General features: G+C 59.7%; 3 protein-coding genes across 4 annotated transcripts; 2 read left to right on the forward strand and 1 right to left on the reverse strand.

Annotated features, from left to right (window-relative positions):
• The first annotated feature begins 243 nt into the window (after positions 1-243).
• On the forward strand, positions 244-15,119 carry SMARCD2 (SWI/SNF related, matrix associated, actin dependent regulator of chromatin, subfamily d, member 2). The gene is made up of 13 exons (XM_040617569.1): positions 244-309; positions 7,606-7,790; positions 9,989-10,031; positions 10,606-10,728; positions 10,848-10,967; positions 11,127-11,222; positions 12,193-12,294; positions 12,547-12,708; positions 12,988-13,085; positions 13,347-13,482; positions 13,565-13,687; positions 13,768-13,869; positions 13,976-15,119. Exons 1-13 carry the CDS (start codon positions 283-285, stop codon positions 14,027-14,029), a joined length of 1,371 nt encoding a protein of 456 aa, XP_040473503.1. The 5' UTR covers positions 244-282; the 3' UTR covers positions 14,030-15,119.
• A 65-nt stretch (positions 15,120-15,184) lies between these two features.
• On the reverse strand, positions 15,185-19,071 carry PSMC5 (proteasome 26S subunit, ATPase 5). The gene is made up of 12 exons (XM_040617570.1): positions 18,942-19,071; positions 18,406-18,477; positions 17,885-17,954; positions 17,625-17,722; positions 17,195-17,251; positions 16,851-17,081; positions 16,564-16,690; positions 16,203-16,393; positions 16,006-16,104; positions 15,777-15,887; positions 15,612-15,698; positions 15,185-15,299 (listed from the first exon to the last, which is right to left on the reverse strand). Exons 1-12 carry the CDS (start codon positions 18,978-18,980, stop codon positions 15,246-15,248), a joined length of 1,236 nt encoding a protein of 411 aa, XP_040473504.1. The 5' UTR covers positions 18,981-19,071; the 3' UTR covers positions 15,185-15,245.
• Positions 19,072-19,144: 73 nt separating this feature from the next.
• On the forward strand, positions 19,145-26,191 carry FTSJ3 (FtsJ RNA 2'-O-methyltransferase 3). 2 transcript variants are annotated; one of them, XM_040617568.1, is made up of 22 exons: positions 19,145-19,258; positions 19,796-19,922; positions 20,018-20,123; positions 20,324-20,370; positions 20,551-20,630; positions 20,826-20,925; positions 21,091-21,285; positions 21,365-21,480; positions 21,992-22,096; positions 22,281-22,381; positions 22,457-22,537; positions 22,627-22,785; positions 23,102-23,237; positions 23,346-23,551; positions 23,671-23,791; positions 23,888-23,981; positions 24,236-24,389; positions 24,488-24,564; positions 24,689-24,791; positions 24,935-25,118; positions 25,214-25,308; positions 25,591-26,191. In XM_040617568.1, exons 2-22 carry the CDS (start codon positions 19,856-19,858, stop codon positions 25,778-25,780), a joined length of 2,517 nt encoding a protein of 838 aa, XP_040473502.1. In that variant the 5' UTR covers positions 19,145-19,258; positions 19,796-19,855; the 3' UTR covers positions 25,781-26,191. The 2 variants fall into 2 exon arrangements, with proteins under 2 accessions (XP_040473502.1, XP_040473500.1); XM_040617566.1 differs by lacking the exon at positions 19,145-19,258 and adding an exon at positions 19,413-19,468.
• Positions 26,192-26,379: the final 188 nt, after the last annotated feature.

Here is a 26,379-nt window from a genome sequence, read left to right on the forward strand (position 1 = left end):
CGGGGCTTTGCTCCGGCGGATGGCAGGGGCGGAGCCTGTGCGCAGGGGGCGGGGATTTTCCTGGGGGCGGGGCCACCGGGCGCCGCGCGCGGACTCCGGCGGCCGCCGCTTCCGAGTAAACAGCGCGGGAGGGGCCGCCCCGCCATGGCCGGCCGCGGCGCCTTCCCGCTCAGCCCGCTGCCCCCCGCCGCCGCCCCGCCGCCCCCGGGGCCCGCGGCTGCCATCCTGCGGGGCCCCAGCCCGGCTCCCGCCGCCGCCGCCGCCTCCCCGGGCTACCGCCCCATGGGCCCGGCCGCCGCGCAGTACCAGGTAAGGCGGCCCTGGGGTGGGTGAGGGGTGGGCGCGGGGGGAGCCGAGATCCCTCGGGGCCGGGGCGGAGCCGCCCGCGGGTGGGGGGCGCCGGGCCGGCGGTTAGGGCCTTCCCTGCAGCTCAGGGCCCGCGCCGGGCCTCCGGCATCCTCCCGCCGTGCCCCGGGGCCAGGTCTCCGCCGGCCCCCCCCCCGCCTGCAGGCCCGGGCCGCGTTATTGCCCCGCCAGCCGTGGTCGGGAGACCCCCGCACTCCATCGGCCCGTGCTTCCCCTTCCGCCCTCTCAGGCCCCCGGTAGGAGCTGCGGTACCATCGCCGGGCGCGTCCCGTCGGCCGCAGCGGTGCCCGGTGGGCGCCCTGCCCCCGGTGGGCGCCCTGCCCCCGGTGGGGGATCCCTCCGGGCTGAGAAGCCTGTAGCGCTCCCGGGAGAAGCCCCACGTCCCGCTCCGGCTCCGCAGCCGTTTCCCGTAGCACGGACCAGCCTTGAGACCCGTTTAGGTGCGTCTCCAGCCAAGGCGGGCGGACCCTTCGGTGCCGCTAGTTCTTATCCCCAGGGAGAGGCCGAGGAGACGGTTCGGTGTCGGACGAGGAGAGCAGGCGCTTGCTGGTGTTGGGGGAAAGTAAATCCGCACGGCGAGCAGCCCTCCAAAAGCAAAAGAAATCGCTCGTTTTCCATCTCTTACAAGAACTACGTTCTGCCATACACTCGGTTTTCCACCTCCCCCTTGCACGCCCAGCTTGTCGGTTTGCTTTGGGGTGCACGGTGATTATTTTGGTTATTCAGTTTCTGGTGTAAATCAGTCTTCCAGGCAGGCTTGAAATGGAGGAGCCCAGTTGTGCAACACGTTCTCATCCGCCGCTAATCGCCTCCTCCAGAGCTGCTGCCTCGTTTGAGTGAATTAAAACTTGAGAAATAAATCAAGCCGAGGGAATTCCAGCTCGCAAGCTTCATTAATACAAGATGAGGAAACAACTTGCCCCTGTAGCCTTAAAAACGCTGAAAACTGAGATGGCACAGCCAAGGCCGGTCTGAGCATGAATCAACGGTAACTCGACTCGGGCCGAGCGGGTGCTCGATCGTTTGTGCTGACCTTCCTTCCATGCGGCAGGTTGCAAAATCCAGCCGGGAAGCTGGAGCCTGACGGGAGCAGCCAGGAACCGTTCACTGCTGTGGATAAACAGGCCAACATATGCTTGCTTTCCCCACCCCCTCCCCGTTGCTGGCCGGTAGCAGGTGCTGGGCGCACACGGTCAGCGTAGGGTGATGTATGCCGAGTGTGTGGCACCACCGTGTCTGGCACCGGCGAGCCGGTGCGGGAGCTGGCTGGGTCGGTGGGACCAGTCGATCCCGGGGGCTGGCGGAGAGTGCCGCGCCTCACGTCTGGCCGTGAGCTGCATCTGGCCGGCAGCTTGGTGGCAGGGCTGCCTGCGTGTGGGAGGGGAGAGCGGGCATGATCCGGAGGGGCTGCCCTTTGTTTTGCAATCCCCAGGTTGGGGAAAGCAGCCCCTACCCTCCCAGTGCCATCCCTGTGGTACCCGGAGGACTTCTCTGCTATTATGCCCTGGCTTAATGAAGAACTTCATTATTTGGGGACTAGGAGACACAATGGGCCTCATCCGCACCAGCGAGTGCTTAGGGGCTCTTTAATCACTGGATTATTAAACATATGCTCGTCCTTTTGACATACTTGCATGCCTGCTGGTTGTTTACGGGTAGCTCACGCAGGGAATGGAAGCGAGTGACTCCCTTTCAGAGTTCCTTTTGGAACTCATCCGGGACCCTTTTGGGAGCTGATGTTTCCAGAGCAGCCAGGTGCTGGTGCTGAGCCTGGAGCAGGAAGGAGAGGGTTTCCCCCCCCACCCCCAAGGAGGATCAGCTGAGCTGTCAGGCTACTTGGTGGTGGGTCTAGGGGCAGAGCCCCTGTCCTGGTGGCTGGTGCCAAGGCTGACTCCCAGCCCTTAGCATCCAGGTTGTACTGGCTGGTGTAAATGCAGCAAGAAGGAGCCTTTCTGTTTACTCAGGTGTTAGTTTCGGTCTTAGGAGAGTTTTTTCCCAAGCTGCCGGATTGTCACTGTGGCAGGGAGCAGACTTGGCTCTGTGTAGTGGAGATGGGGCTGTACAAAGCAGTGCTCCAGCCTCAAAGTTACCCCGTGCTGATGCTTCGCTGGTGCAGAGAGATGGTAAAAAGCAGCGCTTGTTAGGTGCCCTGTTAAAAGGGTTTCATGGGTGCTTGCTGGCAAGAAGGAGCCTGGTTTCTGTGGGACAGGAGGGCTGCTACAGACCGAGCAACTCCTAAACTGACCCTGCAGGCGACTGGAGCTCGGTGATGCCGTCCCTGGCAGGCGGTGGTGTGAAGGACAGCGGAGTCACGCTTTGTGGAGGAACCTGTGCAGGCAGCTGGGATGGAAGAGCTGGAGAAACGCGGGTTGCTGGTATGGAGCCAGCTGAAAGACGGGGTGGCCTGGACATGTTGGAGAGGGTGTAGTGTGGCACGGGAGAGATTCATCCGATCTTCTTGGGAGCAGAGGAAAACAGTGTTTCTGCTCATTGGGTGATTGGGAATGGCTTAAAAAATGGGCCTGGGGACAACAGCCAGGGCTGGAGCTGTACCAGAAAGCTGCATGGAAAGCTGTGATGCTGCTCAGGCTGGGTGACCCCACCCTTCCCAAGGGAGAGGGTTTCCAAGGCAGGTTTCATCACAGACTGAGCCTTGAGTTAATTTGAATGATGATACAAAGCAGATGAGCGCTGTCCTCTTGGAACAAGAGGGAGGAAGGCAACAATGGAGACCACGGCCCCCCCTTTGTTTCTCCTGAGGAAATGTGATGGTGAAATTCTAGGTGGACAGCATCACCAGAACTGGCTGTTGAAGGCCCTCGCTCCATCTTCCTCCACAGGACCTTCCCGGGAGCTCTCAGAGCTGTTCCGTGGGCAGTTTAGCACTGCAGCAGCACCAAAGGCAGTGCTTTATGCCAGGTACCTCTTCTGCTCTTCCCATGTGTGCCTCCGCGCTCTGTTAGCAGCTGCTGGGGTTTCTCTTTCAAGTGGGAACCCAGCACGTTTGTTCCTCGTTCCTGCTTGCGTTAATGCCCATGCTATGATTTGAATCCCTGTGACCTTTTCTTTCTCTGACCTGCAACATCTGCAGCTTCAGATGTGAGGCCGCAAACGGGCAGGTTTGTCTGGAGCCAGACATCTCCACTGGTGCTTGAAACGTTGCCAGCACGTGTCCTAAATTTGCTCGGCGTCTTTGTCTGTTGCTTTGCCCTTCTCCCTTTGATTTACTACTTCCTTGTCTCCAGTTTTTAGCTGAGAAGTGATCTGTCTCCTGGAGCTCCTCCTGTATCAAAATATGGCAGGTCTTCCAAGCATGGCGAGCTGCGTTGGGGCAGTTTGGGGGCTTGCTGGGAGCAAGGTGCTGGGTGAGGGCTTGCAGCGTGCAATGGCGTCTTGGGAACAACGCTACCTCCTGGATGAAGACGTCCACCAGCACAAACCCAGGCTCTATCTGGCACCCTCCCAAGATGGATTTGCTCACAGGAACGAACAAAGAGGGGGAAAGCATCCTTTTGGGGTGTGCTGGAGGGGGGCTCTGTTGGTCCTGATCCGTGCGAAGCTCTGGGTTGAGCAGAGGCTTTAGGCAGCCGAGCTCTCTTTGAGACCAGCCTGGTGTGGAGTTCAAATCCTGTTTGAACAGGGTTTGCTTCTGCATCTGTCCTAATGGGAAGCGCTGCTGTCCGGGCATGCGGGGAGGAACTTGCAGGAAGAGTTTTTGTTGCCTGGCGTCTGTCCAGGGCTCCGCTCCCAAAGCCCTGGGCGAGGATGCATGTGGGCTCTCGCTCCCTGACTGTTAGTGTGTACAAAGTTGGATCACGCCTTTCTGAACGGAGCAAAACGGGATGTGCCTTGGGACGAGCCTTTCCCCCTCGTTGGGGAGATGCAGAGAAGAACTGCGGCCTTGGAAGGAAGATGAAGAGACGCTCTCGAGCTGTTTTCTGCATTGCTGCTTTCCTTCAAGCTCGCTCTCCAGCCCAGCTTCGTGCAGGTCCATCCGGCAATTTATCGCTCCCCTTGTTTCTCCTTTCTGCTGCCAGCCTCTGGTTTCTGAGCGGCCCTTCCTCAAGAAGGGGCCTTTGGCAGGCGGGGAGGCTCCTGTCAATGCCAACGAAGGTCCAAGGGGAAGCCTTCCAGCATGCCATCGGATTCAGCTGAAGCTGGCTCTCGGCAGAGCTCCCCCAACGCCAGTGGCCTGTGCATTGACCTGGGATGAACCGCTAAACCGCAGCCAGCCCCGATTCGTTCCTTCGGCTTTGGCAGGGAACAGAAACAAGCTGTGTTCTGTCCCGTTTCCAAATGGCTCTGCTCGCTTTCCGCAGGGAAGGCTGGATGAGGTCCAGCTTTTTCCTCGGAGCTGAGCTTGCAAGGTTTGCCCTTTGTCCGCCCCACTGGCAGGGGCGGTGGGGCAGGGAGGGGAGCGTGAGGCAGTGCCCGGAGGGGATGGGGTGGCAGCGCTGCTCTGGGCAAAGAGGAGAGGACAGAGGGACAAAGGGTGTTAGGCAGGAATGAGCAAAGGGAGGCCTCCTTGGTTTGAGCTGGGCTAATAACATTTCCTGAATTTAAGTCCTCTTGCATCCTGCTAATTTCCAGGGCTTCCGAACGGGGATGGAGGCAGGCTTCACCCCGCTGGGGCTGTAACGCTGCTTCGTGGCTTGGCTGAAGCTCAGGGGCTGCACTGTGCTTGCGTGAGCTGTTGTAGGAGCCTGCAGCCCTCGGACGGGAGGCGAAGGGGCCGAGGCTCCCCCCGACAGGGATGCAGTCACTGGTTGAACACAAGGCAGAGTCTGGCCTTGCTTTGCCAAGAAGCTTCTCTTAGCAATTTGCAGTCCTGCAGGGTAAACTGAGAGGAAAAAAAAATCCTTGTGGAGGATTCTGCCTTCCCATGTTTTTACTTGTGCAGGTCTCTAGTGTGCTGGAACTCGCTCCCCTGGCAGCTTAGCTGTGGCTGATGGCTCTCAGATGTTTGTGGAGGTGACATTAAAGTCTTAAGTATGACAGATTCCTTCATCCTGGCACTGAACCTCTCCCTGCCAACAGAATGGTCTCCTCTTCTTGCCACCAAGCAGCCTCTCGCCCTCTGAAAAGCAGATGGACGTGTGGGAGACCTTGCACAAGGTGTTATCATCAATGTGGAACTGTCAAAGACTCTCAGCTAACTACAGCCAGGCTCCAAATCTCTCATTTCAGGGATAAATCAGAAATGTGAGCCACGGATTTGCAGAGGGGGAAGCAGGAGAGGTCTTGGGGCATGGCAGTGGTGAGAGCTCCTCCTGTAGCCACTGTGTACTGGCGAACAGCATTTACTCGGTACCTGTGTTTTTTAATTTTGCAAAGGGTGTGGATCTTGGTGCTGCCTCTCCTAGCCTGCCACGAAGGATTTCTTGATAAACCCCAAGAAACCAGGTTCTTTCCTTGTGATTTTTGGCAGAAGAGGAGGTGCTGCTGGCTGCGGCTGGCTCTTGGCAACGCCAGTGCAGTCCTGCTTGTCACAAGGAGTTGCGCAAATGTGGCTGCTTAAAAGGAGAGAAACATCTGGGGGCTGTTAGGAGGAAGAAACAGGCTCCTGCTTTGTGGCAGGGGCAGGTTAGCAAGCCCGGGCTCTGGAGGGGCTGCTTCAAAGGAAGGCTGAGCAAAGGTGGAGACACTATTTGGTCATGTAATGGGCTCAGCCTGCACCTCGCATGTGTGTTTTTGGAATTTGCTTTGCCAAGAGGCTTCTCTTAGCAATTTGCAAACCTTGAGGGTAAACTGAGGGGAAAAGCAGTGTGCGGCGCTGCTCCTGTGGCCTGCTGCTCCTTGGCTTTCCAGCTGCAATACGCTCCTTGACACAATGCTTGGTAGGTTTTTGGGATCTCCTGCTTGCAGAGAGACACCTGTGGCATTGGGCTCTAACATGGGAGCAACTCGAGCAGCTCAAACTCTTGGTTTTGTGTTTCTCAGCTTTTTGGGGAGGTGATGGGTGCGTTTTGGCTGCAGCTGCCATCAGACCAACTACCCTGTTGTGGCTCTGAGCCTGCCCCTAAAAGCTGCGGAGGACAGGCAAGTCGCGGCAGTGGTCTTGTGCTCCCAGCCCTCCTGCACCCAGGGTTTGTGCTGAAATTAATGTAGATACGGTCATCAGTTCATCACCCAAAGAATGTTTTATCAGTATGGTGATAGGCGGTTTAAATGTATATAAATAAATAGTGGGGCATGGAGGTGGCTTCATTAGTTCTCTTCCATGGCACGGCCACGTGCCCCAGCAGGGCGGTGGGAGGGGAGCGGTGGGGGATGTCCTGGCACGTTGGGGAGCCTGCGGCAGGGGAGAAATGTTGTTCTGCCGGCTTGGTGGCTCTCCCAGCCTTGCATCTTGGCAGCGGGGAGCTTCGGGATCAAAGGATCCTGGGAGGCTGTTGCTGGGGCCGCTGGTGAAGCCAGCTGGAGCACATAGGGCTGGGCAGCGGGTTGTGGGGTGCTGTGACCGATTGTCAGGGGCCCTGGAGGGGTGCAGACCTAGCGGCGCCTGCGAGCCACCAGTGTGGGTGCTGGCTTGCCAAACTGCTCCACTCCAAGGCATGCAGAGGGGCTGTGGGTGCTGTGCTGGGTCGGGACCCCTTGCAGGAGGGGTTGGGTGTTGCATCGTGGCTTCTAAATGCCCTTTCTGGGTCCCTGGAGGGGGAAGGAGGGGAGCTGGCGTGCTGGCAGGGGGTGAGCTCTTGCCTCCATCCCGTGCACCCAGGAGCCCAGCTGCCAGCCTCGTGACCGGTGCCATTAGGAAGTGGGATTGCTCCGCTCCCCTGCTCTGTGTCTGCTGGCACTGCTGCTTTCTGGAGAGGAACCCACACCCCAGCCCCTGATGTCCCCATGGTGAAGGCTTTGCAGGGAATGACCCTCGTGACGGGGCCTCGTGATGCTCCAGGTCCGATGCTTCCTGCTGCACGGTGGTGGCTCAGGGCCACGCATGGCTTCGGCTCCGTGCCGGCTGGCAGGTTGGCCTTCCCCTGCCGTCAGTGGCTTCTGCTAATCCCGGTTCTGCTTTCCCGTTGCTCTTCCTGCCGCGAGGAAGGCTGCAGCTCACGATGTCCTTCCTTCCTCCCAGCCCTGTCCCTTGCCCACACCTCAGAGCAGGGTTCAGCCTCAGAAATCTCTCCCAGGGAAGAAGCAAGAGGGCAAATGGCATCCGCTGGCCCCAGCGAAGGTCAGGGCCCCTTGCAGGGTGGTGTTTAATGCACAGTCTTCCTCTCCTCTCTTCCCTATTAGCGCCCCGGGATGCCACCCGGCAGTCGGATGCCCATGGCAGGGCTGCAGGTGGGACCACCAGGAGCCCCCCCCTATGGAGCAGCCTCCCCGATGAGACCTGGCCTGCCGCAGTCGATGATGGACCCCTTCAGGAAGCGCCTGCTGACCCCCCAGGCACAGCCACCGCTGGCCACCCAGAGGAGAGGGTAAGGGGCCGGGACAGAGACCCCAGCAGGCTGGAGGCGGGTGGTTTGACCCCCGGCATCCCAGTTGCACTTTGCTGCAGAAACCCGCAGCTCCCTGCCCTGCTGCAGAGGGGGGAGCTGCCTGCAGCGGGGCACAGCCGGCACGGCTCACATGCAGACTGCCTCTGGCTGGCACCGCTTGCGGTGGGAAACCTGCCAGAGCTCAGGGTCGGGATGTTTTGTGATAGTGGGGTGGGGATGGGGGCAGAGAACACCCAGCTTGCAGCTTCCTCGCACTCTGATCTCTGTGCCAGTAACCAACAAGCCTCGCTGCATGTGTTTGTGCTTTGCCAGAGGCCCCAGCACTGGCTCCTCAGGTTCTTTCCCCTCCTCACGGGGGTTTGTGCTGGCTCTGGCCAGAGTGGAAACAGGAGACAGGGGTGGCAGGTTGTAGAGACGCTCCCCGGGGCTGTGGTCTCGGTAGGACTGTTTGCTGGGGCTGGTCTCATCGAGCTGTGGGGCTCTGCCAGCAGCTCCTCGCTTGTTTACGACACTGCTAATCCCTTTGCTCCATTTCTGTTTTTTCTGAGGGCTTCTTGATTACTGGAGGCTGTTTCTCAGGGCAGGATCCCCTGGTCCTAATGGATACTCGGGTCCTGTTCCCTGTCCTGGCTGTATGACAGGCCTGAAGGGCGACAGCTCACTTAAGTCCATGATCCCTCCGCAGGGCACCACAACCCCGACACAGCATCTGTGCATCCCTTTGGTGCTCTGCAGCAAGCTGGGGATTAAGGACGAGGGGCAGCTCGCCACCAAGCAAGGACGTCAGCAGCCAGATAAGGCTGCGGCTCTGTTCCGGGCGGCTGGCTGTGTGGGATCAGCCATGCTCGGCTGGCTGAGCATCCTTGCTCCCAGCTGGCTGTGGATCAAGGGATTGGGAACAGCCAGCTGCTAATGGGGTGGCCAAACCCTGCTGGGCAGGAGGCATTTAACGTGGCAAGAAGAGCTCAGAGAAGCGCTCTGACCCTCCACTGAGCTAGGGCTGACCTCCCGACGTCCTCCCGTGTGAGCAGCCGTGGGGCAGCCAGCACACCTTGGGCACCTCGTGATGGCAGCAGGAACGCCCGTGTTTGCTGCCCTGCTGCTTCACCAGCTGCCAAAGAAAAGGGACTTCCCTTTGCCTGCTGGACTCTGCCCCATCTCTTAACTCACATGTGCAGCAGAATGGGAGGAGAGTGTTTCCCTGCGTATCCAGGCACTGAGCATGAACTTAGTGGGTTATCGGGGTGGGCTCAGGCTGATGGGGCGGCTGCGGTGTGTGGGATGGGAGGAGGGCCCAGGGCCCTGTGGTCTGACACAGTGTTACAAGCTTAGAGCTAAAATGGCTCTGAGCAAGGCTGCAGCCGTTCTAGTTCACCCTCAGTTCTAGAGGCCACTCTGCTTCCTCTCCCCGCAATGATTTTGGCCCCACTGTAGCAAGGCTGATTTGGTTTAAGCTGGTTTTAAGGGAGTTCCTGGAACTGGGCTTTGGTTTGTAGCACTGGCCGAATGTGACAGCCATTTCCAGAGAGGAAACTCAAGAATGCTGTCCTGCAGACAGGAGCATACCTGCTGCCGCAGCTTTGCAGAAGCTTCTTCCTTCTCCTTGCTCCTGCCCTGCAGCACCTTCAGGAAGTGGCAGCAGTGAAGCAAACTGAACCCAGGGACCGGATTTCCTTCCCTGGTCATAGGCTCTAGAAGTCCAGCACCTTCCCCCTGGAGTCCTCTTGGCTTGCCCACAGGGATGTATTCTCTTACTCCTTTGCTTTCCACCACTGACCCAAGGTCCTGTGGTCTAGGTGCTCCTACAGCCTTTCTTTGCTCTCCTCCTCCAAGTCCAAAGTCCCTGTCACAGGGAGCAGCCCCAAAGGGGACCTACTCCCCCGGACCTGTTTGGTGCAGCAGGAGCCTCGATACCTGGCTCAGACCAAGCCATCCACATGGCACACAGCTGGCACTGCCGCTGTGCCTCCTCTCTCTGGAACCTGGCCCTGGTTGTGACCTGGAGGGGCCAAAGAGCTGCCAGGCTCCTGGCGTACCAGCAGGACTCGGCAGTATCCCCAGAGACCCGCAGCTGCCCAAGCACGCAGCAGCCTCCCACTGGGCTGGCAGCAGGATGTCCTGCGAGAGTTGCAGGGTTATTTATTTTTTTGTTTTGCCTGTCTCGGTGCTTTTTGCAGGGTGAAAAGGAGGAAGATGGCTGACAAGGTCCTGCCGCAGAGGGTGAGTGCCACCTCGGTGCGTGGGGAAGGAGCTGAGCTGCTGGAGGGAGGTGGTGCAGCTGGGGTGGTGAGGTCCCCACAAGGACAACAATCTCACTGAGCCACCTCCTGCCCTCTGGGCATTTCTGCTCAGTCCCAGACCAACCTGGAAGATTTCTGTCTCTTCCTCCGAGGTGTCAGGAGAGTTTGGACTGTGTATGAGTTGGACAAGCAAGGATTTTGAGCAAGCAAGGAGCATCAGTGGCTTAGGCTGGAGACCCCTGAAGCACCCTAAGCCTCTCCTGGGGGGGGGGGGTCCCTCTTAACAATCCAGGGTTACATTATCTGTCTGTGACACCTGGCAGACTACTGTGCACGGTGACAGGCTCCACTCTGAGGTCTGCAGCAGAGCTCTGCGACTTGGGGAGGAGAGGTTTGCAGGGTGGTAGTTTAAATAATTTCAAATGAGAAACTGGTGCTGTTGTGCTGGGCTTGTCATTTGGCGACTCCTTGGCATCTCAATCTAGCGCTGGTGGTGGTGTGGGGGATACAGCCCCAGCCCAGCTAGTAAGGCACTGGTATTTTCTGTTTGACAGATCCGGGAACTGGTCCCAGAATCCCAGGCCTACATGGACCTCCTCGCCTTTGAGCGCAAGCTGGACCAAACCATCGCTCGGAAGAGAATGGAGATTCAGGAGGCCATTAAGAAACCACTGACGGTGCGTGGCAGCCCTGGCTGGCTGGGGGGGGGGGGGGGGGGGGGGGGGCTGTGAGGGGCATGCTGGCATTCAGCCTCTTGCCTCTAAGCTTTCCCCACCCTGTTTTTTTTATTCCACAGCAAAAGCGGAAGCTGAGAATTTACATCTCCAACACTTTCACCCCAGCCAAAGAAGAAGGGGAGGGTGGTGAGCGTGTGGCCTCCTGGGAGCTGCGCGTGGAGGGCAAACTGCTGGAGGATGTAAGGATACAGGCAGGGATGAACCGGCTGTGGTGCGCTGTGCTGGGAGCTTGGCTGGGCTGGATAAGGCCCCTCTGCAAACTGGGTGCTGGCGGTGGTGTTTGGGCTGGGGCCCTCCGTGGCCGTGTCAGGTGAAGTCTCTGCCACGCTCTTTTGCAGCCGAGCAAGCAGAAGAGGAAGTTCTCCTCCTTTTTCAAGAGCCTCGTCATTGAGCTGGACAAAGAGCTGTACGGGCCAGACAACCATCTGGTGGAGGTGAGGCAGGAGGTTCCTGGCTGTTCCGGGGGCACCTGGGCAGGGTGGGGAGAGGTGCTACCGCAGCAGGCGGTGGGGAGGTGGTGCTGCCCCTTATCCTGTGGGTGCTCAGCTCCGGACTGAGCAAGGTGCTTCTGGGTGCAGGGGAGCAGTGCCTGGCCCTCCTTGGGGGACCACGCTGCCTGCCGTGCTTTCCAGGCTTACCTTGGTGTGACGGCTCCTGGCAGCAATTAACTTCACCCCCTCGTGCCTGCAAGTACGCAGCCAGAGCTGAGGTGCGGGGCTGCAGCGAGGACGTGGCTCTGAGGGGCAGCCCAGGCAGCCCTGGCTCCCGCAGATTTGCAAAAGCACTGCAGCGTTGGGCCTCGATGCTGCAGAAAGGCTCATCTCTGCCCCCAGCACTAGCTGGGACGAAGGGTCTGTCCTGCTGCCTAGCTGGAAGGTCCTCAGGGACATTAAGCACTGCCTGTGAGTGGGATCGGGGTGGTTTTTGGGTCTTCCTGCCGGGAGCGGGCTTTTCCTGCCCAGGAAACGCTTGTTTCTGAGGCAGTGCCTGCTGTGGCAGGGATGAATCCCCTTCCCCTACACAGGGTGGTTTGTGAACAGCTCTGGTGTGTATCCCCTGCGGTGGCCAGGGCAGGATTGATCCCACATTGACTCCCGGAGCTGCCTGAGCCCTTGACATCAAGAGCTGAGGGCTGTAACTCTCCCAGCCCATCCGAACTCCCATCTGCCTCCGGGCTGGAGCACACCAAGCTGTAGCTGTTGGACTGGGTGGGCTCTCGGCTGAAGCGCCCACTGGGGTCAGACTCCCAGGAACTGCGGGGGTGGGATCCAGCCTGGCTGCCTCGGCTAGACCCCTGCACAGAGCCCGAGCACGGCTCCGCTCCTGGCTGTGGACACAACTGTCTGCTAGTGGGTGGCTTGTCATGGTCCTGGAGTTGACCAGCGTCCCCTTGGTCTCTTGTAGTGGCACCGGCTGCCCACAACCCAGGAGACCGATGGCTTCCAAGTGAAGCGTCCCGGCGACGTCAATGTGAAATGCACTCTGCTGCTCATGCTGGATCACCAGGTAAGGGTCCTGGGGCTGTGCGGGTGCTGGCCTTCTGCTGCTGCCCTTCCAGCGTGGCTCACGCACGGGGCAGACCAAGGAGGGGCAAATGGGCCTGGGCTGGGCCTTGTATGGAGCTGTGGGACTAGAAGGGAGGACAGAGAGCTCCAGGCACGGACCCTGCAGCAACCCAAGCCATGTGGGGCACCACGCTTGGAGGAAGGGCCCTTCCAAGTGCCAACCAGATCCTCTTCGTCCTGTGTGTCCCTGCAGCCACCACAGTACAAACTGGACCCTCGCCTGGCCCGCCTGCTCGGGGTGCACACCCAGACCCGCGCCAGCATCATGCAGGCGCTCTGGCTCTACATCAAGCACAACAAGCTGCAGGACAGTCACGAGAAGGAGTACATCAACTGCAACCGCTACTTCCGCCAGGTCAGCCCTTGCCCCTTGGCACCAGCACGCTTTGCTGGGAGGAGAGCACCCTTCCCTCGCCCAGTAAGGCCAGAAAAAGAGTATTTTGGGGCTTGCCATGGACACCCCAGGTTGCCTAGTCTCGATTTGTGCCCCTTCCCCAGGCTCTAGCTTGCATCCATCACCTTGCCATCCATAAACCAGGCTGGGTGATTCCCCCCAGCTCCTGCCTGGCCCTTTCTGTGGCAGGTGGAAGGAGGCTCTGCCATGGACAGCAAATGTTCTGCTTTACCCCTCCAGATCTTTAACTGTGTCCGCATGCGCTTCTCTGAGATCCCCATGAAGCTGGCGGGGCTCCTGCAGCACCCAGACCCCATCATCATCAACCACACCATCAGGTAGGGGTGGAGAGCGCGCTGGTGTGCCCTGCAGGGTGGAGGGGCAGGGCAGTACCTGCGTGGGCTAGCGGGGGTCTCCAGCCCAAAGCAGCAGTGAGCACAAGTCACTTGGGAGGGGAAGAATCTGCCAAACAAACTCAGGGGCTTCTTGGGGCAGTTGTGGGGTGCCTGTCTTGCTGTTGGGGGCATCGATCCACCCCTGCAGCAGGGTGGAAGCTGAGGAGGTGCCCCCCTGCCCCTTAACACCCTGTTTCCTCCCAGCGTGGACCCCAATGACCAGAAGAAGACGGCCTGCTATGACATCGATGTGGAGGTGGATGATCCTTTGAAAGCTCAGATGAGCAACTTCCTGGCTTCCACCACCAACCAGCAGGAGATCGCCTCCCTGGATGCCAAGGTGCAGGGACCACCACGAGGGGGGCAGCCAGACCCTGTTCTGGGTTTGGGACATGGCATGTGACACCCCTTGTCATCTCTAGATTCATGAGACCATCGAATCCATCAACCAGCTGAAGACACAGCGCGATTTCATGCTGAGCTTCAGCAACAACCCGCAGGATTTCATCCAGGAATGGATCAAATCCCAGAGGAGGGACCTGAAGGTAAAAAGCCTGGGGCTGGGCAGAGTGAGGGGCTGAGGGGGGAGGGTCCTGCCCTGGCACTCACCCTGTGTTTCACTCAGATCATAACGGATGTGATCGGGAACCCCGAGGAGGAGCGGCGAGCCGAGTTCTACCAGCAGCCCTGGGCGCAGGAGGCTGTGGGCAGACACATCTTCGCCAAGGTGGGCTCTGTGCCACGCCGATGGGGTGCTGCAGTGGGTCGAGAGACGGTGGGGGGGGTCCCTGGGACAGCCCCTCCCTGCCTGACTGCCCTTGCCTGTCCTCTAGGTCCAGCAGCGTCGGCAGGAACTGGAACAAGTGCTCGGGATCCGCCTCACTTAAGGGGCTGGTGGGGGCTCGGGAGCTCCTTCTCCTCTCCCTGCTGCCTGAGCCTGACGGTACTTCTTACTGGAATCAAACACAGCACTTGCACAAGCCCTATGTGCCTGGAGGGACTCGGAGCCACTTGCACCCCTGGGCTCCCCTCGGCCGGGAAGCCCTGGCCACAGGCAGAGCACAGTGGAGGGGTCCCCCGGTTCCCCCCCACCCCTCAACTCCTGCTGCAGCCCTTCTGCTGCATTAACACATCCTGCTTTTGCATCGTGCCGTTCGCCTCCTTCCCCTTAGCACTAAACGCAGCCCTCCCGCCGGTGCTGCCTGCCCTGCCGGTGCTGCCTGCCCTGCCAGCCCTCCCTGAGCCCAGCCGCTGTGAAGGCAGGCCCGGCCCTGCCCCTCTTCAACCAAAGTTTTGTCATTCCAAATGCCAGCCCCTCCCCCCCTCCCCGCTGGTGCCCGATGTTTTGCACTATTTTTGTGAACAGGTTTTATAAAAAAAAAAAAAAAAGCGTTTTGTACAGTGGGTTTGTATTTGATTAATATATTGAGTTCCTTTTACTGCACTCATTGCCTCAATCTATGCAGTGGTTCGTGGTGATCTCAGAGGGCTGGCTCGGGCCAAGCTGTTCTTTTTATACATAACCAAGTTTTTTAGCATTAAGTTTTTGACAATCAGTTGATTACTTCACCCTCCCCCTGCTGTTTTACATAATTAGCAATGTCTCGTGAGCGATAAGAGGTCTCGGGGGGGCAGAGGGGGTAGCTCTGGCCCCAGGAGCCTGGGGGCAGCGGGTCACCAGGGCTCTGAGCGTGCAGCACAGAGAGAACTGGATATACTGGGGAGGGAGGGGATCACAGGGCTGAGGGGACGGTGCCACCACCCGCCGGACCCACTGAAGTGCCTTAACCCCACTGGCCCCTGCCCACAGGCTCCACGGGGCCTGAGCAGCTCTGCCTCCTCGGGGAGGTCGAAGGCAGAGGGGATGGGGGCGTTTACATATTCCCAGGGTGTATGGCTCAGGGGTGCCTGCTCTGCCTCTTGTGTAACCATTTTTTGTCTATTTTGGATATTTTCTAATAAAACCAATTAGCAGCAGCTCTGTGTGTGTGCTGGAGTCCTGCAGCCCCCCCCCTACCCTGCCCCAAATCAGTGCAACGGCATGGCCATAGCAGCACTTTTATTAGAGACAACGCAGCCCGTGCAGCAGCTGCGGCCTCACCGTTACTTCCACAGCTTCTTGATAGACATGTTCTTCTCGCTGTCCTTCTGCATCACCTGGGGAGGGGAGGAAGAGGAGACTGTTTCCAGCATGCAGGCCCCCCATTTGGGTGCCAAAAACCCTCAAAACCACCCCCAAGACCAGGGGAAGGGAAGCTCTAGCCAGGACAGGTCTTCATCACCTCCCCAGCCCCTCCCATGTCACTCAGGTGGGGCCACCCCCCTTAACGGTGTCCCCAGAGCTGATGCCCTCCAAGCTTTGCAGCTCCTGGCAGATGCTGCCCAGGACAGTTTGTGCCCCAACACAGAGCTGCCAGTGGAAGAACCCACTGGCAACCCCCCCCCCTTTGCCTCCCCCACAGCACTTACCTTCGCAACAGCCATTTCAAAGTCTTCTTGTGTGACATGCACCCGCCTCTCCCTCAGCGCGTACATGCCAGCTTCTGTGCACACCCCCTGTGAGGGACAGGGACATCAGCACCCACTGCTCCCCCCTCTGCCAGCTCTGGTGCCACCACGGTGGCCCCTGCTCACCTTTACTTCTGCGCCCGACGCCCCTGGCATCAGCTCTGCAATTTTCCGTAGATTGATGCCTCGCGTCAGGTTCATTTTCCGGGAGTGGATCTTCAGGATGTCCAGGCGGGCCTGGAGGAGAGCAACAGCAAAGTGAGGGTTGGAGCTGCAGGAATCATGCCCAGACAGGGCTGGGGACAACACAGTCCCCAAAGTAAGAGCTGGGGCCACTGTGGGACACCCCACCTACCTCCTCATTGGGAGGAGGGAACTCGATCTTCCTGTCAATGCGGCCAGGGCGCAGCAGAGCCGAGTCCAGGATGTCGATGCGGTTTGTGGCCATGATCACCTGCACAGGAACAGCTCTCACTGCTCTGGGCACCCCGCTGCCACCACAGAGTCATCAGGCCACTGCCCTCTCCCCAGGCAGGGATGCCACTCTCCTACCTTGATATTCTTGGTGGCCTCAAAGCCATCAAGCTGGTTGAGGAGCTCCAGCATTGTGCGCTGCACCTCGCTGTCCCCGCCAGAGCCCCCCTCCAGGCGGGAGGAGCCGATAGAGTCGATCTCGTCCATGAAGATGATGGAGGGCGCATGTTCCCGGGCCATCACAAACAGCTCCCGCACCATGCGGGCACCTGCCAAGGGAGCAGAGAGGGCTGAGCCCTGGCACCGCACACAGCTCAGCGCTCCGCACTCCCAGCTGCCCTGGACACCACGCAAGAGGCCAGTCCCAAGGCCACGCAGCACCGCGAACCCTCGCTGGGGCTCCAGCACAAGCAGCCACCTCCCCCCGGCTCCCTTTTACCTTCACCAATGAACTTCTGCACCAGCTCGGAGCCCGAGACGCGGATGAATGTGCAGTCGGTGTGGTGGGCCACAGCCCTGGCCAGCAAGGTCTTGCCTGTGCCGGGGGGTCCGTAGAGCAGCACGCCCTGCAACAGCCACGTGGACACCTCAGCACCCCTGTCCCTGCCTGCACAAGCCCAACAGGAGACATGGGGACGCTCCCAGGGGTGACACAGGCAGCATCGCAGTGGTACCACGGAACCCCAAACTGCACGCCCACTGCAGACACACAGCAGCAGCACTTGCCTTTGGCTGGGCGATCCCCAGCGCCTCGAAGAGCTCAGGGTGCTTGACTGGCAGCTCGATCACTTCCTTGATCTCCTTTATCTGCTTGTCCAAACCCCCAATCATCTCATAAGTGGAATCTGGAACCTTCTCCACCATCATGAGGGACACAAGAGGGTCCACTTTGTTGGGCAGGATCTTGTGCAGCGTGTAGCTGTCATTGCGCAGGGCCACGCGGCAGTTTGGGGTCACCTGTGGTGAGAGCAGAAGGAGCTCAGCAGCCCTGCAGCAGCAAAGGGGGCAGGCAGCTCCAGGCTGCCCCCAGGGAGCAGCCACCTCTCCTCCCACAGCCCCAAGACACTCACATCGTTGATGTCGATGTTCTTGTCCACATCCACCACAAACTTCCCCTCCGGGTGCACCTGAAAAGGCGACAGTTGCCACCATGACAGTTATTTGTCTGAGAAGTCCCATCGCATGCCCAATATCCACACCAGCTGCTCAGAGCAGAAGGAGCCAGAGCTCAGCCACCGCCAAACACGCCGCGGCCCCTCCTGTCCATCAGAAGTCCTAAAGCTGTTGCTTCCCACCAGCCTCAGGCCCAGGAGAGCTGCCCCAATACGTTCCTCTGGAGAAAGAGCTCTCACTTCACATCTTTTAGTTGTTACGTCCCTCCAGGGCTCACGCTCACATTCACTCCCAGCCCGTGGGGTCAAACAGGTCTGTCGGATCCCACCATGCTCACCCCTGCTCTGCCCCAGCCCTGGTTGCCCACAGGACAGCTCAGCCTTGTACCTTGACAAGGACTTTCTTCTTGTCCATGGCTCTCACCACTTCTCCCACGTAGGAGCCCTGCTCCTGCAGCAGCTGCAGCTCCTCCCGCAGCAGGCGCACTGCAGACAGGAAGATGTCAGCACCAGCCACAGGCACCCCCCCCCGACCCCCTGCCCACAGCAAAAAGGCAGCGCATGCCACAGTGGCTGGCAATTGGATCAGGAGCCACCAGACCAGCCCCAGAGCCCCAGGTGAGAAAGATGAGAGCAGCTGAGCTGTACCCTTAGCATTCAACTCATTTCTCTGTGCTTGTAGGCGCCGCAGATTCTGGCTCTTCTCGTTCACGATGAGCTGTTGAAAGAAAAGCTTTGCTGAGTCCTCAGCATCCCATATAGCACCCACAGTAACCCAGAATGGGATCCAGCACAATGGCCTTTGTCTTGGGACAGGGACTTGGAAGGGGGCCAGCCCCTTCCAGCAGGACACAGCCAGCCAAAGCCCACTGGCAAGGGCTGGGCAACACCTCATGCACACGCAGCAGTGCTGGCAGCTCATAGGACCAAGCCTCATCTCATACATCCCCACCACCCAAAAGCTAGGTCCCATTTGTTGAATCCATTCTGGAGCAGCGCCTCCTCCTTGAGCCTCAGAACAGGGCGCCCAGAGCACAGAGAAGGCTGCAGGTGCTCTGGAGGCAAGCACAGGTATAGGGACACAGCTACACAATCCTGGCCGCAACCACAGCAATGCTGTTCTGGGGCAGGCCAGCTGGCCGTCTCCTGGACAGCCAGCACCAGCTCACCTGCAGCTCTTCAATCTTGGACAGGTAGTACTGCCGGAGCCCTGTGCCACCCTTCCCATCATCCATCTCCATCTGCGAGAAAGCAGAGCTCAGCAGCACCAGCCTTAGCCTCAAGAGCCGCCCATTCCACCCGGGCCGACGAAAACAACCCCTACCCCCAGCCAGCCTCCGTACAGCCCCTCTGCTCCCCATCTCCCCCCTCCAACCTACCCGGGTCGGGTCCTGGGTCCCTAATTTCCCTCCCACCCACCTGGGCCGGTGCCCAAGAGCAGCCCCCGTTTCCCCGCGAGTCTCATCACCCCCCATCCACACACCCTGTCCCCCCACCCCCTCCCGCAGCCCCGCACCGCACCCCCCAAAGCCCGCCCCAGGCCCCGCTCGGCCCCCGCCCTCTCAGGAAGCCTGAGGCGAGACCCGCCGAGTCACGGTGCCACCAGGCCTCGGCCGGCCCCGGGCCCAGCGGCGCCCCGCGGCAGCACGGCGCGCCCCGAGCACCCCGCGACCAGCGGCCGCACCCCGCTCCAGCCCGGCCGCACCTGCTCGGGCCCGTCCACCGCCATCTTCTCCGCCGGCATCGGGACCCCGGCGGCGCTCCTGCCGGCACTAAAGATGGCCACCGCCCTCCTTCCGCCCCCTGCGCGCCGGGCTGATGACGTCACTTCCTCTCCGCGCCGCCACACGGGCGCCGCACGCCCCGGCCCCGTCAGCGCGCATGCGCAGTGGCGGCGCCGGCGGGCGGGAACGCATGCGCAGTGGTGGCTCGCAACGGTCGCGGCCTTGCCGCCATCTTCATACGGTCAAAGGAGGATGTCTCCGTGTGGCGAAGTGCCGGAGGCACAAAGACAGGTCGGAGGTGTGCCCCCGAGGGGACGCGTTGTCGTTATTGCTACCGTTATCGTTATCGTTCCTCTTTTTCCCTCCCGCGCCCGCCCGCCCGCCCGCCCGGTCGCGGTGTCGGGGGCGCGTCACTCCCAAGATGGCGGCGGGAGCGGAAGCGGAAGTCGCGCGGCCCGCGCGGGGTGCGCCGGGACGGCGGCGAGGGCACGCGGCGGCGGCGGGGGAGGTGGGGAAGGGGTCGGGACCCGGCTTGGGAGGCTGTGGGGGCACACAGCGGGGCCGGGGTGCGCCGGGGGGGGGGGCACCGGGGTGCGGGTAGTCCTCGGGGGGCCACGGAGGCTGGGGTAGGCTTTGGGGGGACATGGGGGCTGGAGTAGGCTGGGCACCGGCGTGCATATAGGCCCCGGGGAGCCACGGGGGCGGGCGTAGGCCTCGGAGGAGATACGGGGAAGCACTGAGGCAACGCTAGTGTTCACCTGGGGCGGTCACAGGGGGACACCGGCCCATCCCTCCCCTCTGCCCTGGGCTTACCACATCTGCTTCTCTCTCTCAGGTCCGTGCTAGTGGCTGACAGCAGGTCCTGACCCTGCGGAGGGCCTCACCCGGCACCACCATGGGCAAGAAAAGCAAACTGGGCAAGAGCCGGAGGGACAAGTTCTACCACTTGGCCAAGGAGACAGGTGAGGGGCCTGCCTGCTCGCTGAGAGGCACGGGGGCTGCAGCCTGGTAAACTATAACACCAGCAGTCCCTAACCCACGGCCCTTGCTCCCACAGGCTTTCGCTCTCGCTCCTCCTTCAAGCTTCTCCAGCTCAATAGGAAGTTCCAGTTCCTGCAGAAGGCCCGGGCACTGCTGGACCTGTGTGCAGCCCCCGGCGGGTGGTGAGTGGTGTCAGGGTCCCAGGTCACAGCCCAGCCCTGCAGCTACCCAGGGGCACTGTAACAAAGCACCTTGTGTGGTTTTTGTTGTTGTGTCTCTGTCTTTGATGCCAAAGCTGATCCTAAACCCTTGGCAGCGCAGTTCAAGGCTGGGGGCTCTCCTGGGATCCTGCTGTAGCTTTGCTCTTCTCTGTTCTTTCTAGGCTGCAGGTGGCTTCTAAATTCATGCCAGTTTCCAGCTTGATCATTGGTGAGTGATGAGGCCTGGCAGGAGTGGACTGGGGTTAGGGACCTCTACTGCGGGCCCAAAGAAAGGAGATCCTGGACTGGGGGTCCTGGTGGGAGTAGAGGGTGGGTGGGAAAGTCATATGGGATAGGCTGGAGCCCAGTTTTGAGGGACTGCGATGTTCATATCTCTTCCTTACACCAGGGGTGGACTTGGTGCCCATCAAGCCCATTCCCAACGTGGTGACGCTGCAGGAGGACATCACTACTGAGAAGTGTCGCCAGGTACAAACCTCCCCTCTCTGCCTTGAGTGTCACATCCCAATCATGGTCTCAGCAGATCCATCTGTGATGGGAGTGGGCGGGTGTTTGCTACGGGGTAGGATGGAGGCAGGAGGCTGAGCTGACGTGTACACGGGGTGCTGCTTGTTGGTTCTTGCAGAGGGGTTAGTGGGACAAATGCATGTCCCCATCCCTCAGGCCCTGCGTAAGGAGCTGCAGACATGGAAGGTGGATGTGGTGCTGAACGATGGAGCACCCAACGTAGGAGCCAGCTGGGTGCATGACGCCTACTCCCAAGGTGAGCCATGCCCGGGGCTGGTGTGTGGCCTGGCATGGTCTGGGGGGGTACGAGGGCATGTCTCATACCCCAGCAGGGCAGGGTGGCAGTGGTGTGTGCTGTGGGGCAGGGAGCTGGGCGGTGGGGACAGTGACAACTGCTGACTGTTTTTCTCCCCTGCTCCAGCCAACCTGACCCTCATGGCCCTGCGTCTGGCCTGTGAATTCCTCTGCAAGGGTGGCTGGTTCATCACCAAGGTTTTTCGTTCCCGGGACTACCAGCCACTCCTCTGGATCTTCCAGCAGTTCTTCCAAAAGGTCCAGGCCACCAAGCCCCAAGCCTCCCGCAACGAGTCCGCTGAGATCTTTGTGGTGTGCCAGGGTGAGCAGCCAGGGGGACCTGCAGCCACTGGAATGGGACTGGGAAATACCGGCTGATAACTCTGATTTCTCCATCCCAGGTTATCAGGCTCCAGACAAAATCGACAGCAAATTTTTTGATCCAAAATATGCTTTCAAGGATGTGGAGGTTCAGACTAAGTCTGTTAGTGAGCTGGTCAGCAAAAAGAAACCAAAGGTATGAACAAGGTCAAATACACAAATGGGATTGGAGCCAAGAAGATTGTAATAAGCAAAATTGCTCAGGAAAATGGAAGATCTGGGGATGCAAAGTGGTGGAAGAGCCAGTTAGAAGGCAGTACAGTAATGGGGAAACAATGACACAAGTTTTGAGGCTCAGGGTGGATCAGCAAAAGCCTCCCTACAATGGTTTACAACTGGGCTTGCATCTCTGCGAGGTACTTTTAGGACATAGGACAGTAAAGGCCACGTCAGGTGGCTTCAGCTGGGCAGGGAGCTGACACAGACCTCTATTATTGTCATTTCTTGGAGTCTGAGGTGGTACTGGGAGATGCCATGGAGCTGGCAGGTTGGGGCTGGTAACTTGCCCATGTCCCTAAGTCACGTGGGCACATCTAGGTGGATGTTGCACCAGGATATAAGTTACATGACATCACTCATCCTTTAGGGATGGTTGAAGCTGGTCATATATGCTTTCCTATGGCTGATAGAGCTCCTTTCTCCTGTAGGCAGAAGGCTATGCAGATGGCGACATGACCCTCTACCACCGCTTCACCCTGATGGACTTCCTCAAGGCTCCCAACCCCGTGGACTTCCTCTCCAAGGCCAACGAGGTGAATGCCTGAAGCGAGGGGGGGGGGGGGGGCTTGGTGCCCCTGAGGTGTCCCCAGGAGCACAGAGCAATGAAAAGAGGGAGCTGGGTGCCCCAGCAATGGCCCCGTTTCTGTTCTTGTGGAGGTGGGGCAGGACAGGAGCTGTGGCTCAGGCATAACAGCCCTTTCCCTCTGCTCTTTCCAGATCACGCTGGGGGACGGTGAGCTGGAGAACCACAGTTCTACCACAGAGGAGCTGCGTCAGTGCTGCAAGGACATCCGGGTGCTGGGACGCAAAGAGCTCAGGTACTGGGGGAAACTGGGACAGGGCGTTATGCTGGGCCCAGTGGGTGTCTCATAACGGTCTGCCTTCCTGCACAGAGCCCTGCTGAACTGGAGGACAAAATTGCGGCGTTTTTTGGCGAAAAAGCTGAAAGAGCAGGCAAAGGAGCTGGACATCAAGTAGGAACACCAGGGCTGCCCCAGAGCACCAATGTGGTGGGATGGGCCTGCCACCAGGAGAGACGGTCTGAGCTCCTTCCTTTTGGCAGCCTGAGTTCTGGCGAGGAGGAGGAAGGCAAAGAGGAGGAGAAGAAGGAGAAGAAGACATTGCCAAGAGCTACAGCTGATGAGGTGGTGAAAGAGGAAGAGGAGGAGGTGGAGCTGGCGTTGGCGGAGATGAAGGCCAAGGAGCTGGCAGAGTTAAAGAGGTAAAAAAAGTCTCACGTGAAGAGAGATGGGGAAGCAGCAGGGCACAGGGGGGCTCCAGCAATGTGGACAGAGGGTACTAGTGTCAGAAGCTGTCCCTGTGTTGGCAGTGGGTGTGGTTTGTGGGTCTGGGGTCCTCAGGGTCGCCTGCTCCTCCAAGCAGGCGAAGCATCTATTCCAAGCTGGTGTGGGCCTCCTTTGTCCCTGGATAGGGGACCGCTCACAGAGGGATGACAGGGTGGCAGAGGCTGCGCCACTGGGATGTGTCTGTGTGGGGAGGGAGGCAACGTAGCCTCATTCCTTTGCCTCCTTCTCTAGAAAGAAGAAGAAGATCCTGAAGGAACAGCGGAAGCAGCGTGAGCGTGTAGAGCTGAAGATGGACCTCCCTGGTGTCTCCATCGCTGATGATGGTGACACCAGCATGTTCTCTCTCCAGACTATCCACAGGACGCCGGTGCGTGGGACAGTGGGAGGCCAGGCTCCCAGAGTCGTCGGGACTGGGACAGTGGTGGCCACATGGCTGACAGACTGTAGCTTGTGACTCGTCTTACTTGCCTTGCAGCTGCTGAACGAGGTGACCCGGGGGGACATGGCATCAGCAGATGCTCTCTTGGAGATAGGACCTGCGGACGATGACATTTATATCTCGGATCACGAAGGAGAGGATGATGTGTCCCTGGCCAGTGATCTGGACCCAGAGGAGCTGCTTGAGATAGAGGCCCGTCAGCGCCGGCTGGAGCAGGAAAGGCGAGAGCAGGGTGCAAAGAGGTGAGAGCTGGGAGAGGCCTTCCTGGGACAGAGCCTTCCTGTGGAGCAGCTCCAGAGCCCAGCAGTGGGTACGCCCCGTCCTGGCTGGGGGGCACTGATCCTGCAGCTGTTTGTCACAGGGTGAAGTTTAAACAGAAGGAAGAGGAGGAGGAAGTTGCGGAAGAGGAGAATCCCCTGCTGGTGCCCCTGGAAGAGAAGTCAGTGCTGGAGGAACGGCAGACCAGCCTGTGGTTTGGGAAGGTGAGTCCCTCTGGGCTGAAATGACAGGGTAGCCACAGCCACAGCAGCTCCCCGGGTCTGCCCTGTGTCCCCTGACCCGCTGCTCCCCATCCCCAGGATGCGTTTGCCGGCATCGAGGATGATGCGGATGAAGATCTGGAGCTGGGGCAGTCGCAGATGCTGGCTGAGAGACAGCGTGAGTCTCGGAGAGGTTAGTGGGGGCTGCATCGCTGCGGGGGGCACAGAGGGACAGCCCCAAGACCCAGTCTTGAGCACGGGGACAAACCATGACGGGATTGCTGCTCTAAGCAGGACAGGAGGTCGACAGAGGTTGTTTCCAGCCTGTAGCGTTACATAGTCAATGCGATGGCATTTGTGTGGTGTGGATGTGCTGGTTCTCTAGAGGGACGATCTGCAGTGGGGTCTGCCTCAACCGTTTCTCACCCGGTGATTCCTCTTCCCCAGACAAAACAACAAGGGAAGGGCAGAAGAAGAAGACGACAGTACCACAGGAAGAAGTTCCAGCTGAGCCCCAGCCTGCTGCAGGTGCAGAACCTGATGCTGGTAAAGCGCAGGATGAGCAGAGCAGCGATGATGACAGCAGCAGCGATGAGGAGAGGTGAGGGCTGAGGTAGGGGTGGCCTGGCTGTTCTCCCCCAGCTCCGCAGTCCTGGAGAGCTGGGATGCGAGGACCCCAGCCCTAACCACTCTCCATAGGCCACTGACACCAGTGCGGAGGAAGCAGGGCCGTGTTGAGCCGTGTGGCTTCGAGGTGGTGCCCATTGAGAACCCAGGTGAGGCGGCGGTGCTGTCTGGACCCATGTGAGTCCCTCTTTAGGGACAGGAGGCAGGGACAGACTCTGCTTATGTGGGCTGGCAGGGCTGGTTACAGATAGATAATGTGTCTGTATGCTGCAGTGAAGAGAGCCCGTGTGCTGGACGCAGAGGGCCTGGCGCTCGGCTCTGTCATCGCCACCTCCAAAAAGGCCAGGAGGGACCTGATCGATGACTCCTTCAACAGGTACTTGCAACTGTGGGTGCTGGAGGCGGAGCAGTGTTCGGTCTCCCAACGGGAGACAGGTCATAGGGGTGGCAGATGTGTTGGTGTGGGGACTCCGTGTCCCGCTCACAACTCACCCAAGTCCCCCCCCCCCACACACACAGGTATTCCTTCAATGAGGATGAGGGAGAGCTGCCAGAGTGGTTCACAGAGGAGGAGAAGCAGCACCGGCGCAAGCAGATACCCGTAGACCGGCAGACGGTTGAGGCGTATCGGCAGCGCTGGCGTGAAATCAATGCCCGCCCCATCAAGAAAGTGGCAGAGGCCAAGGCCCGCAAGAAGCGGCGGGTGAGTGTGGTGTGGACCTGAACAGGAGCTCTGTTCCCCCTCCCAGCTACTCCGTCCCTCTTCTCATCCCGCTTGTCCCTCACCCTTGTCCCCAGATGCTGAAGAAGATGGAGCGGATGAAGAAGAAAGCAGAGGCCGTGGTGAGCACGGTGGATATCTCGGAGCGGGAGAAGGTGGCCCAGCTGCGGCGGTGAGTGCTGAAGCTGAGATCCAGATCCTTCATGTTGTGCTGGGCGGGTTCACGATGCCTTGTCCCTGCAGCCACAGCACAGGGAGAGCTCCTGTGCGTAACCTGGCAGGGCTGGCAGAGGCTGGGCTGGATCTGGGTGTAGGCTGAGGGGTGGCAGAGCAGGCAGGGGAGCCCCAACTTGGTGGGGCCCAATATTGGCTTTTGGCTACATCCCAAAGCCACGTGCTGGAGCTGGGCTGGGGCGCTGGAGTCTCTGTTTCACCTTTTGCCGTTCTCCCACAGCATCTACAAGAAGGCTGGGCTGGCCAAGGAGAAGCGGCAGGTCACCTACTTGGTGGCTAAGAAAGGTGTAGGACCTCGGGTGCGCCGTCCTCCTGGCGTCAAGGGCCAGTTCAAGGTCGTCGACAGCCGCCTGAAGAAGGACGTGAGGGCACAGAAGCGCAAAGAGCAGAAGAAAAAACGCCATAAGTGATGTGGGACCGCCTCCATCCTCAGCAAGGGACTCGACCTGGGGCAGGGCTGGCTCCTGTCTTCCCGCTGCAGCCTCGGGAGCGGCCAGCTTGCCCAGCCACTCTTGCCCCATTGTGGGGACAGGGCTGTGACCTGACCACACGTTCCTGTTAGTCGTGCCTTCATGTGACATTGCCTCCTGTCCTCCGGTGGGTCAAGGAGGGTTTATATCTGGCCACATCTCCAGGTCTCTCGCTGTTGCTGGCTTTGCTGGGAGACTCTGGGCCCTGTGGAGATGGCTCAAGCATCCACACCAGCCCTCGCTGTCTCCAGAGAGGTTGTGGCTCAGGGGGATGGCTCCCTGGGCCGTATTTGTCACCAAGGGCACAGGACAACCGGTGCCAGCAGCATTAAACCCTGGTCTGAGGCTGCAGCAGGATGTGTCCTGCGTCTTGGCGAGGTGAGGGCCCTGCACCGTGCGCTGCTCCGTCCTTCATACACCAAGAGGGGACCGTCGGGTGGGTGAGTTTTGCCTCGGGGGAACCCACCTGGGTTTGTCTGGCAAAGAAGCTGAGCAGCGACTGACTCACCTGGCAGCCAGCCGGCCTGACCGACAACAAT

The sequence above is a fragment of the Falco naumanni genome, chromosome 18 (genome assembly GCF_017639655.2).
Source record: "Falco naumanni isolate bFalNau1 chromosome 18, bFalNau1.pat, whole genome shotgun sequence".
NCBI lineage: Eukaryota > Metazoa > Chordata > Aves > Falconiformes > Falconidae > Falco > Falco naumanni.

What these genes read in the sequence shown, in the direction of transcription:
- PSMC5 (XM_040617570.1), bottom strand. Translation starts at nt 18,980, where the DNA reads ATGCCGGCGGAGAAGATGGCGGTGGACGGGCCCGAGCAG. An exon ending in AGAACATCGACATCAACGAT is followed by an intron (nt 17,082 to 17,194) that starts GTGAGTGTCTTG and finishes CTCTCACCACAG; the next exon opens with GTGACCCCAAACTGCCGCGT. An exon ending in TCCCTCCTCCCAATGAGGAG is followed by an intron (nt 15,888 to 16,005) that starts GTAGGTGGGGTG and finishes GCTCTCCTCCAG; the next exon opens with GCCCGCCTGGACATCCTGAA.
- FTSJ3 (XM_040617568.1), top strand. Translation starts at nt 19,856, where the DNA reads ATGGGCAAGAAAAGCAAACTGGGCAAGAGCCGGAGGGACAAGTTCTAC. An exon ending in AGTTTCCAGCTTGATCATTG is followed by an intron (nt 20,371 to 20,550) that starts GTGAGTGATGAG and finishes TCCTTACACCAG; the next exon opens with GGGTGGACTTGGTGCCCATC. An exon ending in CGAGAGCAGGGTGCAAAGAG is followed by an intron (nt 23,552 to 23,670) that starts GTGAGAGCTGGG and finishes TGTTTGTCACAG; the next exon opens with GGTGAAGTTTAAACAGAAGG.
- SMARCD2 (XM_040617569.1), top strand. Translation starts at nt 283, where the DNA reads ATGGGCCCGGCCGCCGCGCAGTACCAG. An exon ending in TCGCCTCCCTGGATGCCAAG is followed by an intron (nt 13,483 to 13,564) that starts GTGCAGGGACCA and finishes TGTCATCTCTAG; the next exon opens with ATTCATGAGACCATCGAATC. An exon ending in GCAGACACATCTTCGCCAAG is followed by an intron (nt 13,870 to 13,975) that starts GTGGGCTCTGTG and finishes CCTGTCCTCTAG; the next exon opens with GTCCAGCAGCGTCGGCAGGA.